This window comes from Protopterus annectens, chromosome 9.part0 (assembly GCF_019279795.1).
Source record: "Protopterus annectens isolate FY-2018-M chromosome 9.part0, PAN1.0, whole genome shotgun sequence".
NCBI lineage: Eukaryota > Metazoa > Chordata > Ceratodontiformes > Protopteridae > Protopterus > Protopterus annectens.
Window position 1 is genome coordinate 689,087,572 of NC_056743.1, and position 19,105 is coordinate 689,106,676.

Here is a 19,105-nt window from a genome sequence, read left to right on the forward strand (position 1 = left end):
TTCTGCTTTCCTTTTAATGCAGTAGCTCAACATAAGTGCTTTCTGCAGGTGAAAAACTCCCCCCATCAAACTTATGCATACTAGCCCTCAAGTCACAGAGCACTAGGGAAGGGAGAATTTCCCCAAAATGGTACAGAGCACAACAGAAGGGAAAATTTCCCAAAACAGTACAGAGCAGTCACTCGCTTTGCTGTAACATAAGCAAGTGATTTCCAACATTGTGGGTCTTAAGAACCACTGAGGTAGCCTAATATAATTCATGTGTGGTTAGCCCTGTTGACTGAAAATTATTTTTAAGGACTTCTTTTTAAGAATTCAAGGCATTAATCTAACCAGTTATTCCAAAGAATGTTCACATATTAACACTCTTTCAGACCACTGTCTTTTTATTTGTTACAAGTTTTTTTAAGAAATATACAACTGACTTCACCCCTATAGCATACAATGTTAACTCTCCGACTATGACCAAGACAACTTGGGTTCAATTAGTAACTTAGGTGCTGGAAAGGGTAAATTAAGGGAGGTTGGATGTCAGTGGCTGTTGCAGACTCATATTATTGGGGAAGACAAATGATACCCTGCTACATCACCAATCCAAACAGATGAGTTAGGGACTACAGGTAGCAGTGTGACTCACACTGCACTGGAGCCAGAAGGATATGGACATGTGTGCAAAAGCACCCATGGAACTCTCCCAGAACAGCAACATTTACAAACCCACCAGCCGGTACTGAAGGGTTGAGTCTGGAATGGGAGCTCACAATTAGCAGGATGGCCCACTCCCTAGCTTTCAACTCCTGACTATGGGAAATGAATGGGCTAAGAAAGCTCTCACCCCAGGCAGGGAACAAACAGGACGTGCAGCTCTTGCTCTATCTAGGCAACTAATGGGCCTGGCTTTTGCCCCCACTGCAGAAACCAATAGACCTTTACAGTACAGGTAGTGAAGCTACTGGGTGGATCAACTGGGAGCAAAAAATAAATAAAATAAAAATAAAACTGCATTAAAATTCACCTGCTATTTTCTCCTCTTCTAAAGATAACCAACTTCACTTCCCTTCTGTCTGCAATAAGCATGTTGGTCTCATTTGTACTGCATGTCTAACCCTTCCTTATCTCGTCACTTTTCCAATGCCACCTTTCTTCTTTATGCATACTTCCTCTATTTTATTAAAAAAAGATGATTTCATAGAAGCCACTGTCCTTTGCTCACACAAAACCAGATGAAAACAACAGCAAAAAACAACACCTGTGCAAGAGCACAAAGGACCCTTCTTGCCATGTTTAATTCTAGAATCTAAGAAATAATAGAGGGTTACAATAAAAAAATAGCTAAATCCACTTACTATAAAAAAAACAACAGTGCTTTGCCCTTGGAAACCCCAAGTTTACTGGATAAAAGTTGTTATGATTGCTAGGACACCCCAGTAACAAAAACACTGCTCCCTCCACCTGTTAGACCCCAACAACTTGCTGTTCTCTTTACAAGCCTGTAACAGAACACTTTGCAGTTTCTTTTCCAGTAACTCTTATGCTGCCCTTCCATCTGTTCAGAGGTTCATGAGGTAAATACTAGGCTATCAGTCTGCAGACTATTACATGGCTAGCCAGAGTTCAGAATCAAATCCGACCTTAATCATTTTGCCATTAAGTGTAATGGCATACTGTCCTCCACCCCTGTACTACCAGTCAGTAAAATTTTTCACTCCCCTTCAACCACAAACTAGACAGCATTAGTTCATAGGTTCATAGGTTCATACTAGGCTATCTGCCCTAGGGCATTTATAAGCCTAGCCAGAATGTGTTTGGCTTTCGCCACCCATTTTAAATTTATTTTGCTATGCCCTTTTTCGAGGTTAGTATACTGTGCCTCTGTCTAACAGTAACACAGAAGTGATTCCCGGGGTAAACCTACGATCTCCCATCCACTCATCAAGATTCCTCTTGAAGAGAGTCAATGAGGGACTCTGCCTAACCTGGACTGGGATTTTATTCCAGAGTGAAGGGAGCCTCTGGGTTATGAATCTGTCCCTCCAGCATGTCCTATTTATTTCAGTGCTGAGGTTCAAGTCTCTCAAGCACGTAGCTCGATGGGATTTGGATTTTCTGAGGTGCAGCATGTCCATTAATTCCGGGTTGGACATGGCTTTATACGTCAGGCACAGATCGCCTCTGAACAGGCGGTATGCCACTGATTAGAGCTGGAGTTTCTTTAACCGGGCAGCATATGGCATCTGTTTGAGCCCCTTGATCCTCTTGGTGAGGTACTTTTGGGGTCTTTCCAGTTGCTGCAGGTGTCTGGTAAGGTACATCCCAAAAGGGCATTGTACTCAATTATGGGCCTGATGAGGGATGAGTAAAGAGGCACGATGATGTCCCCTGATCTAGATGTGAATCCCTTCATGATTAGGTGGGCTATATAAAATGTTTTTCTAACCACTTTGGCCACGTGGTTGTCAAATGAGAGATTGCTATCAACTTGGGTCCCCAGGTCCCTAATTACTTCTTCTGTACTTAATGGATTACCACCTATGTGGTAATTTGTGGGCACTTTGTTTTTGCCAAAGGGGATGATTATACACTTGTTGGCATTTAGTTTGAGGCCATGGCTCTGGCACCAGTTGTCTGTTTCTATGATGCCCGTTTGGAGGATGCTTGTGTCGGCTGGAGAGTCGATTATGGCACCCAGTTTTCAGTCATCTGCGAACTTGGTCAGCCACAGTCCTTCCGTGTTGGCCTGTACCTCCAAGAAATATATACCGAACAAGAGAGGTCCCAGGACTGAGCCTTGTGGGACACCACTTGTAACTGGTTTGGAGTCTGACATGGCTCCAGCAATTCTAACCATGTGGGTTCTGTCCTTGAGCCAATTTGCAATCCAACTAGTGACATAGGGGTTTATATTTAAGCTGGTGAGCTTATCTATAATGCCCGAGTGGGGTATTGTATCGAAGGCTTTTGCGAGGTCCAGGTAGGCTGTGTGGACCACCTTTCCCTCGTCAATGGCCTTGGTGACTGTTTCAAAGAAATCAACCAGGTTTAAGAGGCAGGATCTGCCCTTAACAAAGCCGAACTGGGTAGGATCCACTGTTTGTAGGTCCCCAATATCTTTATTTATGAGGTCCATGATGATCCTTTCCATAGCTTTGCAGACCAAGCTAGTCAGGCTTATGGGGCGATAGTTTCCAGGATCCGTTGAGGCACCACCTTTATGGAGAGGGACCACTGTTGCTGTCACGCCACTCTTTGGGCACATATCCTCTAGTAAGGCCGAGATTGAACAGTAGTTTTATGTTTGGGTTTAGCTCCTCTTGGAGTTCATGTAGGGCGCAGCCGGGACACCGTCTGGTCCCATTGATGCTGTGTTTTTGCTTTGGAGAGGCGGCTCTTAAATGAGCATCTGAGATGTCAGGGGCAGCACTCTGCTGGGATAGATATTTGCCCTTTTGGTGGGGAGGGAGAAGTTTGCACTGAACCTGTCAGCTAGGATGTTGGCAATGTCTGTGGGTTCGTGTATTTTTGTCATTTTGGACTAATTCTGAGCATATCTGGGAATTACCACCCAGGTTCCTAACATAACTAAAGAAAGCCTTGTGATTATCCTTAGTGTCCTGTGCAATTTTTCTCTCAAAGCTGGCCTTAGACAATTTTATGTGTGCCCGTAGTTTTTTGCTAATACTGATCAGTGATGCCTTCTCTTTTTGGGATTTTGCTCTATCATTTAGTAGCTTCCTCCTTCTATTGCATAGTTTGTTTATGGCTGGGGTCCACCAGATAGTGATGTACGATCACTCATTCGAGAAAATTAGTGATAAGCAAACATCCAGCCCCTAATATACAATTGCACCATCTACTAAGACCCCCCCCATCAAAAAATCTGTTTTACTTTCTGGCTCCATCTATAATGAGCAAAAAACTGCTTCTATCATCACACTGCTCAAAATTCCAAACCCATCTAAATAGAACACTATCCCCTATAGCCAACACTGAACTTCTACCTAAAATATATATAAAAAAACTTATCAATTAAAATGCTTCATTCAAGAAACTATCATCCTTAACCCTTAGTCATACTATACTAAAGCAAACAAACTATTTTTCTTTTCATAAAGCTTTGGTTGTTGCAAATGTTATAGCATGCAGTTGTACTATAACTGTTAAAAGAGAAATTAAATCTGCTGCTTAAATGTGCATACTTTTACAGAGCCTAAATGTATTACATTATTCAGACACTGGGCTGTTGGATTCAGTCCTCACACAAAAGTGCTAAAAAAACTCAAAACAGAAGATTATTATCTTCTTTTGAATCTGAACAGGAAGGACAGCCTTGGGCTATTTTAAGTAGAGACATATGAACTACCTTCCTATGTCTTAACTCACTTGTCTCCATTTATTCATCCTGGCCACTCTGATGAAACTTTTATCCAGTCCTAATCTCCCTTACCGACACACCTTTTTTTCTACTTTTTACCTTCCCCTAATCTCTTACTAGTTTAATTAAGTTACTTTGAAACAACAGACTCAAACAGAATACATCTATGCATAGCAATACTATCTATGCATTGCTTGCTCCCTTGCACACCTTGCTTGTGACTTGACGTTCAATTTGTCATGTGTAATGTTTGTATAACGCTTGCATAGTTTGTATTTCTATATATAACTTTACCTTTTCTTTACAATGTGATATGCTCACCTGGGCAGTGCCTGTAAATTGTCCACAGATTAATTCCCTACCCTAGTAAAGAAATGCAAAATAAAATAAACTACCATGAGAGATACTACCGCTCTTCTGGACTGCGCAGATGGATTACATTTCTGGAAGTAGCTCAAACTGGATTGCACATTGTCTGGAATTATGCAACTACTTTTTGGACTTGGTCAGAGGTAGGTGGAAATTCAACATACATCTCCAGCTATTGGTAGAGACTGGCCAAGATAAGCTGTTAGATGATGCCTGCATGCCATCTAAACACGTTAAACAACTTATACTTTGTATTCTTCTGCAAATATAAAGCTGCTAGCAAATTTGATTTTACTAGCTGCAATGGTCAATTTAAAGATTTGTTCAGGGATTCATTCATTCAGTGGAGGGGAGCCCAAGCCTACCATGGGCTATACCTCTAAACTTCTTGGTGCAAGAATTTGGACAAAGCCAAAAATAATGGGAAGACAAGGCCCACAAATAGGGACAACTTTTAAATATTGTTCTTATAAACTTAGAAAGTTAACAGAATTATAGATTTAGTATTAGCATGTTTTTATGAAGAGTATGAAATCTGAAGCTCAAATGTCTGTCATTATTTACCGATTTTGATTCACCAGAAAAATCACAAATTTTATGAGGAACAGACCAAAAATATGAGGTGGAAATCTGGATATTCTGTGGAAATCTGAACAGTTGAGAGCTATGGCACTCAATAACCGCAAACCAAGCATGGAAACTTATCCTGAATGAGACTGGTATGCTTATTCTCACATACCTACAAACAATTTACAGGCTCAGCAATTTAACAGCAACAACATGGTACAAGGAAGCAAAAGAAAACTGAAGCACTTAGTAAACAGACAGAGGCAAGTTATGCAGACTCTATTAAATAGTATGACAATGCACAAAGTTAATACAAGGAGTAAAAGTAAGTCTTCCCTTTTTATTTCCACTTCAAGGTTGCAAAATCTTGGAATAATGCTAAAGACATTTTGCACATGACAGAGTTTGCTTTTACTTCACAGTAGTCTGAGTACTAACAGAACATTAAGTACAGCAGACAGGCATCCTTCCATTCATTTGTTTTATTAAAAATGTCAGCACTGAACAGAATTTCAATCATTTGTATTTTAGCTGCTGTGTTTTGTTTTATGCCTGCTTTCTATTTCTCATAATTTGTGTGCCTGCCCTTTGCTGTTTGGCCTTCTGTAATAACTCCTATATTTCCGTGGGGTGTAAAATTTGACACTTTACATATGCACGTATTCAAAAAGTTAAACTAAATGACGAAAAACTCCTAGAACATGTATCATGCATGGTTTTCATCTAACAAATTCAGAAATTGTTCATTTTGTTAAGTAGTATCAGACATTTCTAGTGAAACAGATGAGTCTTAAAACACTTATATGGCTTTGTTTATGCATCAGATACTGTTATTCTTTTATTTAAACTCATACCCTGCTCTACCTCTGTGGAACCGCCTCCCACATCAAATAACTAAAACTTTTTTGCAGAGGCCATAGCCTATTCTATTACTATCCTTATCAAAAGATCTATCACTGAATCCTACATACCTAACTTATGATAAAAGTCCCACATGATTCCACTGCATAAAGGAAATACTTCCATAGAATTGTCAAATGTTCATCATATAGCTATTGTTTCCACCCATCCAAACTTCTAGAAGGATGTATACATAAACAGTTCCTAAACATTATGCTTCAAAATAACTTACTAACCAGCACTCAGCATGGCTTTCGGCCATTCTACAGCACTACAACTGTCCTAATATCCTTCCTAGACTCTGTAAATAAACTAAAGTCTCAGCTAAACTTATCTCTGCATTTCTGGACCCCTCTAAGGCTCTTGACATGGTATCACATAAGAAACATCTTCAACAACTTTCCACTCTTGTGTTATCATCTCATTCTTGCCAGTGGTTCACCAGCTACCTGTCAAGCTGTAAAATGGCAAGGCTCCATTTCTCCTTTAGTTACCCATTAACACACGTGTTCCTCAAGGATTCATCCTTCGTCAGCTAACTCTTTAATGTTTTCATAAACAATCCACACATCTCATTCTCAGCAAAGTGCACTAATCCAATATTCAGATGATTCCACAATCATCTGCACTTCAGACAGTGCAGCAAATCTTCATCAAATCAGCCGAGGAGCATTTTCTTTTACTGAAACCTGTCTTATTAATGCCGAACTATTACTAAATCCAAAAAAGACCAAGCTTCTTCTCTTTACTCATAAATTTCTCCCTAACAAACACTTGTTCAAGATTCACTGCTTAAACAATATAGCAACAGAAGTAGTTCCACAAACCAAACTTTAAGAGATTACAATACATAACAATCTCAAATTTGACCAACACATAAAAAGCAACATAAAAAAACCCCCACAAGAAACTTGGTATGCTTCTATAGGAAAAGGAAAAAAAAAACACTTCCTAAATACATCCACCAAGACTACTCAGGCTATGACCTACTTAGTATCCTCACTCCTATATGAGATGCCCATTCTAACTAACCTACTAACTTCACTATAAACAAAACTCCAAGCCTGCTATAACAAAACTGCTAAGTTTGCTACTGGAGCAACATAACTACTCCAATCACTGCACAGCCTTGCAGTCACTTAATTGGCTTGAACTTCCCACCACCTCTCCTACCTACAAATCGCAGCTGCCCACAACATCATCTATATCTCAATGTTCGGAAGATAAAATTACTCCTTCTTCTTTAAAAAGCCCTGCAAATCTCCAGCCTTGATCTCTACTCCTACTCCGTGGCTAAAAGCTGGAACTCATTAGCTCTGGCTAGTAGGAAGAGCCCTAATCTCCCTACATTCAAACACTCCCTGAAGGAATTTTTATCCAAGTCATGGATCTGATCATGCTCTAATCCAGGCTGATATTCTGCATGAAGGGTTTTTTTCATCAACCACTTCCCCTCCCCTACTCTTACTCTTTGTAATATATAACTTTTTCTACTATACACTGTCATTTCTCATATATGCTATTCAACCTAACCCCTTTCAATGACTTTCCCCCCTCCCAACCTCTTACATCCCCTGTGCAAGTAATCTTTCTAGTACATTCACCATCATCTTTTTTTCCTTGCACTACTACTCATCTCCCTGCTCATGTACTCTTTCTTCACCTATGAAATTTCATCTCACTACTCTGTTATTTCTTAATCCTCCTTTTAGATAGTTTTCACCAACTATCCATCCACAACCCCCCTTTTTCCCCATTTTTGCATATGGGGTCGGGGTGTCACTTCACCAATGACAATCATCTAGAGCCAAAGTTCACCGGGTGGCTAGCATCAACTGTATATTTAAATAGACAGCTGTTCTTGCAATTTATATAAAATTAGTGAATTTCAAAACAATGTATTAAGTCTGCTTCTGTACACACGTTGCAATACTAACAAGACTTTCTTTGCATTTAGATAAATCTACTTGTATTTGCACAAATCCATACTGTATGTAAAGAAATGCCAATAAAATAAATAAACTATTCTGACTCAAGTAAAGTACTTGAACCCGTAAAACAAGCTACAGCCACAGGCATATCTAAATGTCTACAGCAGAGATGCATGTGCCATTAGTGAAAATAAGGAACACACTTGTAATATTTATACTGTATGGTAGTGCTGTACACAACACATAAGAAACGTCTGCTTGGGATTATCTGTGCTGGCCTGCCTGGAAGCAGTCCGCTAATAACAACAGCTGCATTTAAAGAGATTTCTAAAAACTTTCTTTCACTCCCCTCTTCCTTCTTCCTTTCACATCAGCCATACAAAAAAAAAAATCTTTTGCCACAGATCACCCCAGAGCTGTAAGACCAAGATCTACTCTAGTATGGAGGTGATTCTGAATTCTTCTCCATAAGTAGGGGCTGCACAACTTACCTTGTTGGTGATCTCTGTATTTCAGAAGTTATTAATAAATAAATAAAGATGTATTATTCAGCAGCCTTAAACTTTACTAAATAAACAGTTCAAGAAATAATAAAAATATGAACACTTTAGTAAGAGATTTCATTTGCCTTACTTGCTACTGCAAGAGTTAGAAATATAAAAGCTCCAGCCAGTATGAGGGTGTCTGGTTTGGAATAGATCAAAAGTCTCTTGAAAGTAGCCTTTGCTGCCTTCTTTTGTGTCTTCCCCTCTGCTGATTCACTGTATCCCAAGAACAGAAACTCCCAAAAGACAGTCGCAAACATGGCAGTCAGGTGCAGTACAGGGGACAGGCACAGGGCGGAGTATAAGCTGACAATTTCAGTGGAGAAGATTGCCTTCCATGTTTCATACACTGGAACTGTAAGGCACAGGACAGTGGTATACAGCACAGCATAGAGCTTTCTCAGCCATTCTGGACGGGCATCCCATTTCTGGAGAAGAAAGTTTGCAGTACTGCACATCAGAGGGAGACGAGCAAGTCCAAGTACCCAAACAAATCCAATGTCACTCTGAGGGTAGCAACAAAGGAGCCCATAATGTAATAAGTAATGAATCACTGTATCGGACAGGATAAACAACAGCACAAAACAAACTGGCATCATCTCTGACAATTAGAAACCTGTCCAGCAGATAGGAACCACATAACAGCAACAAATGGCTACCAGCCTTGCTCCTTGCAGAAGTCAAACTCCGAGTCACCTGTGTGAAAAAAAAAATGTTAATGATAACAGCTTTGGTTTGACTGTAAGTATACTTATTAAATATGTACACGTTCATAAAAAGCAGCAATGCAAAAACACACATACCTAACTAAAAGGATAAACTGCATGATAAATGTGATAATTATTGGATGGGGGACAGGAAATTCATCCCTGATTTGACGTCTGCGTCTCTGATGGACACAGGCAGCCTGAATGGTTTATCTCCCAAGCCACTGCTCACACTTACCATGGATACCAAAACTTGTCAGAGATTTGGGATGCATGACTAGGCTTAAAAAGGCCCCTGTGGTCATTAGCCGTGTGGACACCTATGAACATCTATAAGAACAATAAGCAGAAACTGTCTGTATTTAGAATTAGCCCTAAATAGTACAAAACATCTAGTAGAAATACATGTCAAAACAATAAATACTACACCACAAAATTTATTACACTTACATGTTAATTCCTTACACAAATGCCAACATTACTGTTAATGTACTAACTACTAGAAAGCATAAGGGACCAAAAACAGGAATGCAGAATTCATTCACAGACTAAACGTTTAGATCACTGCACATATGCACAAAACAAGGCCAGTTGTTGTGTCTTTCGGCTTTTCCCGGTTAGAGGTCGCCACAGTGGAACTCTGGTCCGCTAATGATTGGCAGTGGATTTTCACATGCTGGCTTGCCAGGCCTAACGCACAACCTTCAACGAAGGAACACCCATTCACGCATGTCGACACACAGAAGACGCTCTGAGAATCGAACGGGCAGCGTTTAACTGTGAGGCGACAACGCTACAGCACCACCAGACAAGGCCAGTAATGGCTTCAAAAAACAGCAATATCCAAAGCTGCATGGAATGCTGCACTAATGAAAGCTAACCTCATGCTGTGTGATGTATAATGCTGGTGACATAACCAGAGCAAGTGTTAAAATAAGCATAATTTACTGATGATAGAACAGCTCCACACATTTTATCATCATACAACACAGCTTATAATAACAGGAATGAAATGAGAACTTATTACGGCTGTATAAATGAGAGGCAGTTCCACATCTCGATGCTACTATTGGAAAGGAATATGCAGAAAACCTACAAGCACCTGAAACAGGGGACAAAACCAGAACAAGACGGCATGTGAAGAATGTAAACTGTGCTGAATGATATTCAGCCACAGAGAGGGTGGCACATAATAAAGGTATGAATTCTAAAGGTGACAAGAACAAATGCATGTACTGGTATTATCAGTACTGTGGCAAATATGTTATATAATTTAGGAAGCAATTGTGAAGTGTATATTATATATGAAAAGGTCTATATAAAACAGTATAATTGAAAATCTGTACTGCATATAAAATAATAAAAATGACAAAAGTTAAAAAAGATGACAGGAACAGAAGGAGATCTCATTAAATTGCTTTGTTCCCATCTATGCTGTTTGTGACTGGGAATCAATTACAGCTTCAGAAGATCGACTTAAAAGAATGGGGTACAGAGGTCTTTGGATGAACACCACAGTGCACTGCCCTCATCAGGCAGGGGCTAACGTGCTTCAAAAATTACTAAGTTGGCACTTTAGGCTGAGCATGTGCTGGTGCATGCATTTTTATGAAGAACCTGCTCTGTCACACTAGTCAGACAGCTCGCTGAGATCCTATAAAGAAAAAGAAAATAAAACAATAGCAGAAAATGCTATAAGATTCTAAGAAGGAAAAGGAGAAGAAGAAAAAGAAGGAGAAGGAGAAGAAGAAGAAAAAAAGGAGAAGGAGAAGAAGAAAAAAAGGAGAAGAAGGAGAGAAGAAGAAGGAGAGAAGAAGGAGAAGAAGGAGGAGGAGAAAAAGGAGGAGAAGGAGGAGGAAGAGAAGGAGAAGAAGGAGACTAGGGAGAAGGAGGAGGAGAAGAAAGCAAAAGAGGAAAAGAAGGAGAAGAAGGAGAGGAGGAGGAGAAGAAGATGAATGAGAAGAATGAGAGGAGGAGAAAAAATGAAGGAGAAAAGGAGAAGAGAGATGAGGAGAAGAAGATGAAGGAGAAAAGGAGAAGAGAGAGGAGGAGGAGAAGATGATGAAGGAGAAGGAGAAGAAGGAGAAAAGAAGGAGGAGAAGAAAAGGAGAAGAATAAGGAGGAGATGAGGGAGAAGTGGAAGAGAGAATGAGGAGGAGAAGGAGGAGGAAAAGAAGGAGGAGAATAATGGGGAAAAGAAGGAAAAGCAGAAGGAGAAGAAAGAGGAGAAGGAGAAGAAGGAGAAGAAGAAGAAGAAGGAGGAAAAAGAAGATGGATAAGGAGGAGAAGAAGATGGAGAAGGAGGAGAAGAAGATGAAGGAAAAAAGAGGAGGCAGGAGAAGAAAAGGACAAAAATAAGGAGGAGAAGGAGAAGGTGGAGAAGGAGAATGAGAAGGAGGAAAAGAAAAAGGAGGAGGAGAAGGAGATGGAAAAGGAGGGAGAAGGAGTAGGAAAAGGAAGGAGGAAAAGAAGGAAAATGAGAAGGAGAAGAAGGAAGAGAAGGAGAACATGGAGAAAAAGTAGGAGAAGAAGAAGGACAAGAAGAAGGAGAACAAAGAGAAGGATGAAAAGAAGAACAAGGAGAAGGAGAAGAAAAAGAAAAAGGAGAAGAAGAAGGAGGAGAAGAAAAAAGAGAAGGAGAAGAAAAAAGAGAAGGAGAAGAAGGAGGAGTAGAAGGATGAGAAGGAGAAGGAAAAGGAGTAGAAGGAGAAAAGGAGAAGACAAAGGAGAAGAAGGAGGAGGAGAAGGAGAAGAAGGATGAGGAGAAGGAGAAGGGTGAGAAGGTGGAGAAGAAAGAAGAAGGAGGAGGACGAAGAGCAGGAGGAGGACGAAGAGGAGAAGGAGGTGAAAGAGAAGAAGGAGGAGGAAGAGGGTGGAGGATAAAGAGAAGAAAGAAAATAAGTAGAAGAGGGAGAAGAAAAAGGAGGAGAATAAGGAGAAGAAAGAGAAGGAGAAGAAAAAGAAGGAGGAGGAGGAGAAGGAGATGAGGGAGAAGGAGAAAAAGGGGAAGAAAGAGGAGGAGGGAGGAGAAGGAGGGAGGAAAAGGAAGAGGAGGAAAAGGAGGAGAAAAAAGAGGAGAAGGAGGAAGGAGGAAAAGAAGGCAGAGGAGAAGGAGGAGGAAGGAGGAAAAGAGGATGAGGAGGAGAAGAAGATGAAGGAGGAGAGGAAGGAGGAGGAGGAGAAGAAGGAGAAAAAAGAGGAGAAGGAGGAGGAAGAGAAGGAAGAGGAGAAGGAGGAGGAAGGAGGAAAAAGATGAGGATGAGAAGGAGAAGAGGAAGGAGAAGGAGGAAGAGAGGAAGGAGGAGGAGGAGAAGGAAGAGAAGAAGGAGGAGAAGAAGGAGAAGAAGCAGAAGGAGGAAGAGAAGGAGGAGGAAAAGAAGAAAGAAAAAGAAGGAGAAAAAGGAGAAGAAGAAAGAAAAAAGGAGGAGAAGAAGAAGATGGAGATAAAGGAGAAGGAGAAGAATGAGGAGGAGGAGAAGGAGGAAAAGGATGAGGAGATAGAGGAAGGAGGAAAAGAAGGAAGATGAGAAGGAGGAGGAAGGAAGAAAAGGAAGAGAAGGGGAGGAAGGAGAAAAGAAGGAAGAGGAGGAGAAGGAGAAGAAGGAGAAAAAGGAGGACAGGAAGGAGGAGAAGGAGGAACAGAAGGAGAGGAAGGAGGAGAAGATGAAGGAGAAGAAAAAGGAGAAGGATGAGAAGACGATGTAGGAGAAGAGGGAGGAGACTGAAGAGAAGAAAGGGAGGAGAAGGAGGAGATGAGGAGAAAGAAGAGAAGAAAGAGGAGGAGGAAAAGGCGAAGGAGAGGGAGGAGGAGGAAAAGAAGATGGAGAAGACAGAAGAGGAAAAGATGAAGGAGAAAAGGAGAAAGGGAGGAGAAGAAGGAAAAGGAGAAAAAGAAAGAGGAGAAGAAGGAGAAGAAAAGGGAGAAAAAGAAGAAGAATGAGAAGGAGAAGAAAAAGGAGAAAAAGAAGTAGGAGGAGGAGAATCAGGAGGAGAAGGGAAGGAGAAGAGGGAGAAGGAGGAAAAGGAGGAGGAGCAAGGAGGAAAAGAAGGAAGAGGAGAATGAGGAAGAGGAGAAAAAGGTGAAGGAGAAGGAGGAAAGAAGAACAAGAAGGAGAGCAAGAAGGAGAAGGAGAAGAAGGACAAGGAGAAGAACACTGAAAAGGAGGAGAAGAAAAAGGAAAAGGAGAAGGGACAAAGGAGAAGAATAAGAAGGAGAAGGAGACGAAGGAGAAGAAGGAGGAGAAGGGCCAGGAGAAGGCGTAGAAGAAGAAGTAGTAGAAAGAGAAGGAGGAGTAAAAGAAGTAGAAAGAGAAGGAGTAGAATAAGAAGGAGTAGAAGGAGGAGCAGAAGAAGGGGAAGAGAAAGAGGAAAAGGAGAAAAGGAGGAGGAGGAAGAAGGAAAAGAAGGAAGAGGAGAAGGAGGAAAAGGAAGAGGAGAAGGAGGAAGAGAATGAGGAGAAGGAGAAGAAAAGGAGGAGAAGGAGAACAAGAAGGAGAAGAAAAAGGAGCAGAAGGCCAAGAAGGAGAAGAACAAGGAGAAGAATGAGAAAGAGAAGAAAAGAAAAAGGAGAAGGAGAAGAAGGAGATGAAGGAGAAGGACCAGAAGGAGTAGAAGAAGGAGGAGTAGAAGGAGTAGAAGCAGAAGAAGGAGGAGAAGAAGGAGTAGAAGGAGAAGAAGGAGAAGAAGGAGGAGGATGAGAAGAAGGAGTAGAATGAGAAGAATAAGGAGTAGAAGGAGAAGAAGTAGGAGAAGGAGAATGAGAAGGAGGAGAAGGAAAAGGAGAAGACGGAGGAGAAGGAGAAGAAGGAGGAGGAGAAGGAGGTGAAGGAAAAGAAGGAAGAGAAGAAGTAGGAGGAAGAGGAGGAGAATGAGGAGAAGAAGGAAAAGGGGAGAAGAGGAGGCAGGAGGAGAGGGAGAGGGAGGAGAAAGGAAGACAAGGGAGAAGTAGAATAAGGAGAGTGAGAAGGAGAAGAAGAAGGAGAAGGAGCAGAAGAAGAAGGAGCAGAAGAAGAAGGAGAAGGAGGAGAAGAAGGAGAAGAAGGAGAAGAAACAGAAGAAGGAGAAGAAAAGGGAGAGGAAGGAGGAGGAGAAGAAGGAGAAGGAGCAAAAGGAGAAGAAGAAGAAGAAAGAGAAAAAGGAGGTGGAGAAGAAGGAGCAGAAGAAGGAGAAAGAGCAGAAAGAGAAGACGAAAAGAAAAAGAAGAAGGAGAAGAAGAAAAGGGAGAAAGAGGAGCAGAAGGACAAGAAGAAGAAGTTGGAGGAAGTCAAACATGGCATAAGCTTCAGGAAATGTTCCAGTTCTCTACTGGTGATTTCATACATATCTCTAAATCCAGATATAACAATGGAGATGCATGTTAATCAAACTATTTAAGCAAGCAATGACATAGCATAATACCTAAGCACTTCGGCAGACAATGGAAATACATCCGTGATATAGCACAAGGTTTTCACAATGTCATTTCTACAAATGCTTTACCAAATGATATCCATTTTTGCCTACTTCACCATAAAATCCAGAAATTCAATACCAGTTATGAACAATGCTAGTCTGAGTAGACGTTTGTTGCATCTATGTATTACTTGTCAATTGTTTTTTAACTAGTAAAACAACCTGCATTATCCTAGTTAAGACTTTCATTTCTCGGTTATTTGTACTGCATAGTTAATAATGTATCTTAAAATTGATAAAGCTGCAATATCTAAATGTATATTTTACATACACCATATATGAAACTTTTTTTTTTCATCAAGACTCCACTGAAAGTCATAACTTTATAATTAAACTCCTGGTCAACAAATGTTTCAGTCAAAGTAGCTGATATTCTAGCATTTTCTTATAAAACTGATTTAATACAACTGAAGGAAATTTACCTGCTTTCTGAGGATAAAGCAATGCTACTCGTACCACTGTTACCTTTTTGATTAAAAAAATACTAAACTCAATAAAAAACACAATTAATCTTTAATGGCACATAATTACACAGGAATGGTGGCGTAGAAGCACTCTTGCGTTCAATGTTAAAAAATGCAGCATTTAGGCATTTGGCAAAATTACTTTCCCAACTACTGATGGTAGGCTGGCATAATGGTTAAACCGTTTACTTTACAGACACAAGGTGCATCGTTTGATTCTCACATGGGGTAACTGGCTAGGCTTAAAATGGCCCACAAGGGCAGTTAGCCTAGTACTAACCTATGAACTTTATATACTACTGATGGGCAATAACTAAAATTGACACAACAATAAAAGATATTAGTGTCTTTGTAAATGATAAGCTTTCTTCTGAAAGGCTCTATCATACACAAAGCATATCGAAATGCCCAATTGAGCTCCATGGATCAAGAGTTGAGCCACACAGATGCTGATCACCTGTGTCTGGCTCTTCCAGACTTGTGCAGAATACTGGGACCAATTCTGTAATCTACTCGCATGCTATCAGAGAAAAGTGGAGAATGTAAAAAAATTGCTCAAAGAAAACTGAAGGGCTTCAAAGCTTCTCTTGCAGCCAGCGATTACAATCAGTTCACCAATTCAAGCCTTTGAGAAAGAAATGAATGATTACATGGGCACCCAAAAGCTCCATAACAGGCACAGAGGTAACAACTTCTATGATGGTCAGTAGCCTTTCAGCCTGCTCAGCAAACTTATGAACTTTTGAACCTATTACAGCTCTGGTTAGCCCCTCACTCCATGGGACTACAGGATCTGCTACTATCAAATTATATATTGTTTGCTCCTGCAGTCTCAAGCATGTATTCTTTAATGGAAAACTTGTACTACTTCAGAAGATTAATTAAACTGATATTTAAATAATTTTTTTAAACTAGTCTCAGAATTCTCATCCTGGTTCAAATGAAACACACAGAGCCTTCCCTTTCACATGCCAAACAGATGCACCAATGCCTTCTTTGTTGTGAATGTGTCACCATTCACAAAATTCAACAGATTAATCTGGTTTCACATACAAAATAATTTCTTCTACATGAACCCCAAACCTCACAAATGAAACAAATAAAACAAATGGATAAAAAGTAGAAGTTTGATGCTCCTCAAGTCTTTGTCAAGCATAATTCAAATCTCAGCAGTATTTACAGAAAAAAAGTGTTAAAAGTATTTTGAGGGGTTTGTACTGCATTTAACATCTGTTAAGAGTATAAAAATGGTTGATGTGAGAGTAAATCTATTCCAGTCTCTCAGACAAAATGGAAATACAAAAGATCTGTAAAATGTGATAATGTGTGATATTTACATTACAACTGTCATGCACCAAGTTGTCAGTGCATCAGTACTGAGTCGTGAACCTGTTTGTAAAGAACAGCATTCCCACTCAAACACCTAACACACAACACTATACAAGGAGTTTCTTTCCAGCAATCTTAAACTAATGAGCATCAGCTAATCTCAGCAGTGGGAATGGGTGCTGAAAGTCCCAGCTTTGAAAAACTAAAAAAGCTCAAAAAATGTTAAGAAAAATGACATAAAATAATGTATTTTAAAGGTGTCTTGCCTGCCTAAATTTCTGGAACTGGTGTACATAAGAAAGCACTAAAGTTCTTTCTGAAATTACTCTAAAGCAAATGCCATATTCCCCCAAACCAAAATCAGTTCCACCCTATCATTCATTGAGTTCTGAATGAATGGGTTGTTTCCATTTTTCCCTAATGCTGCCATAAATCTCTTTGTTTACCCTGCTGTGTTGTACATAATATAAATGTGAACCATTTAAGCTGGAATAGCAAGTAAACACTGATTGCAATTTGACGCTGTGGCTTTTCGTATGCAATATATAAACACCACTACCACTTAATTTATTTATTTACACTTTGTTGCCCAAGTTAGTCCCACTAGGCCAAAGTCCTCTTTTCAGTGGAGACCTGAGATGGTATTCATATCAAATAGAGGAAATTTGATCAGGGCACTGGGTGCTTCCCCTGTTCTGATAGGTGCTATGGTATCTTTCACATCTGTCTGCAACCATACCTCTCAAGTGTACCTCATTACACTGAATGTATCTCGTTTGGGGACTAGTGTTTGTCACAGTTCCACATTTAAAGGGTCAGTCACACATTCAGTGTTAAACTTCTAACTGATATCCAGTATAGTATAGAAATGAAGCATACTAATTCATTAAAATATCATTTTTATAAGTAAAACCACCATATTTAACCATCTTATGACCTTCCTTGTTGAAGTTGTTAATAAGTGTTCCACATTTTGCCCATTTGTTCCACATTATGAGGGTTTGTGTTCCTCATTTTGGAGATGGAAGGTTGCGAGCCATGGCCTGAGCTACCCCCAACTCAGGCAGATGGGGCCTCGGTTTAACGACTCATCTGAAATGCAGCACTCCCCTTATCCTACTCTGCAGTGTATTAGAAAAGTAATTCAACTATCTGATATAGGAATAGAACCCGCAGCATTTTAGCACCAAGTGGCAATTGCGCTGCTACCCATTAACATATTTCTCCACCTCTTAAAGAAAAAAAAATCTGAACAAAGCCATAAATAAAAGGGGAAGGGGGCAAATGCCCAAAAACAGGGATAGTTTTTAAATATTGCTTTTATAAACTTAGAAAGTTAGGTTTTGCATTAGTATGAATTTTCTGATGGATATGAAATTCAAAACTCAAATGTCTGTCATTATTTTCTGAATTAAATCGGTAATGCTTTGCCAGTGATTTGTCAGAAAACCAATTTTATGAAAAACGGAACAAAAATACGAGGCAAATATCTGTACAGTTGAGAGGTCTGCACAATAAACTACTAGCACTTCCGGTTCTGTCTTGGTATGGTATGTCAATAAGCATGGTTACCCGGCGCCGACACTTTATGCAAGCAGTTGGTCAGCACTTTTCGCGTAAGTCAAGATGGTAATCAATTCACTCTTTCACGTAATTTGCGCTAACCGAACAACTACTAACAAACTTTTAAGAATTCTTTGTGTCAGACTTAAGAGATAAACAAGTGACCTTCCCATTCCTGCTTCCCTCTTTCTCTAAGTCATACACCATAGCATGTTAGCTAGTGTCTATAACTTTTACGTATAGCAGATCAAACTGGAGGAAAGGAAGGTGGACTCATCAAAATACAGTCAATGTTTGCACATAGTTTTCGCCGTGTTTCTACCCTAACAACAACTACAACAAAGTGACAACAACTACAACAAAGTAATTGCTCGGATTTAAGCACTATCAATTCATAGCCTGATATGTGAACAGATTGCCATTTTTACCCTGCAGCAAGTAATCTTTTGATCCCGCAGATATAGAAGCAGGATGATGACTCACAGCTTTTGTTCAACTGGGGGGGGGGGGGGTCGAAAACCTGAAATATTGTGCAAACATAAGATGCAAACCAATTGCCGGCCACACAAGGGCGCCATTCTCTGAGCACCCTAGTTTAGAGGATTTTTTAAATTATTTATTTCTTTTCCTGTTAAGTTTCACTTTCACTGTATCCCTTGTCCCATCTAGTTATTGTGGGGCGCGCTTTGATCCACGTAATCAGCAGCACTCAATTAATGCACTGTGGAGAATCGTATGTACATTTTTTGGCACAAGAGTAATTAGTCTTGGTAACGGATGTTTAAAAGAAGGTGAAGCGAATTATTTTGTTTTCCATTGCTACAAAAAGGGTAAAAAAGCAAAGGTTGTAGTTGTCGGGTGACAGCTGCAGTGCTGATGTTGAGTAAGTGATGGGTTAATTTTCCTT

General features: G+C 40.1%; 2 protein-coding genes across 2 annotated transcripts in view; one reads left to right on the plus strand and one right to left on the minus strand.

Moving 5' to 3' along the window:
* The window catches only part of LOC122810568 (antigen peptide transporter 2-like), a 222,326-nt gene that overhangs the window by 176,059 nt on the left and 27,162 nt on the right, over positions 1–19,105 (minus strand). Inside the window, exon 2 of the mRNA XM_044082148.1 lies at positions 8,773–9,380. Coding sequence (XP_043938083.1) covers positions 8,773–9,283 — 511 coding nt within the window. The 5' untranslated portion in view covers positions 9,284–9,380. The remainder of the gene's footprint in view (positions 1–8,772; positions 9,381–19,105) is intronic.
* LOC122810569 (protein PXR1-like) lies at positions 13,801–14,669 on the plus strand (the record flags this gene model as incomplete). Its single annotated transcript, XM_044082149.1, has 2 exons — positions 13,801–13,857; positions 14,355–14,669. Coding segments are annotated over 2 exons (372 nt in total), but the record flags the coding sequence as incomplete, so codon positions are not given.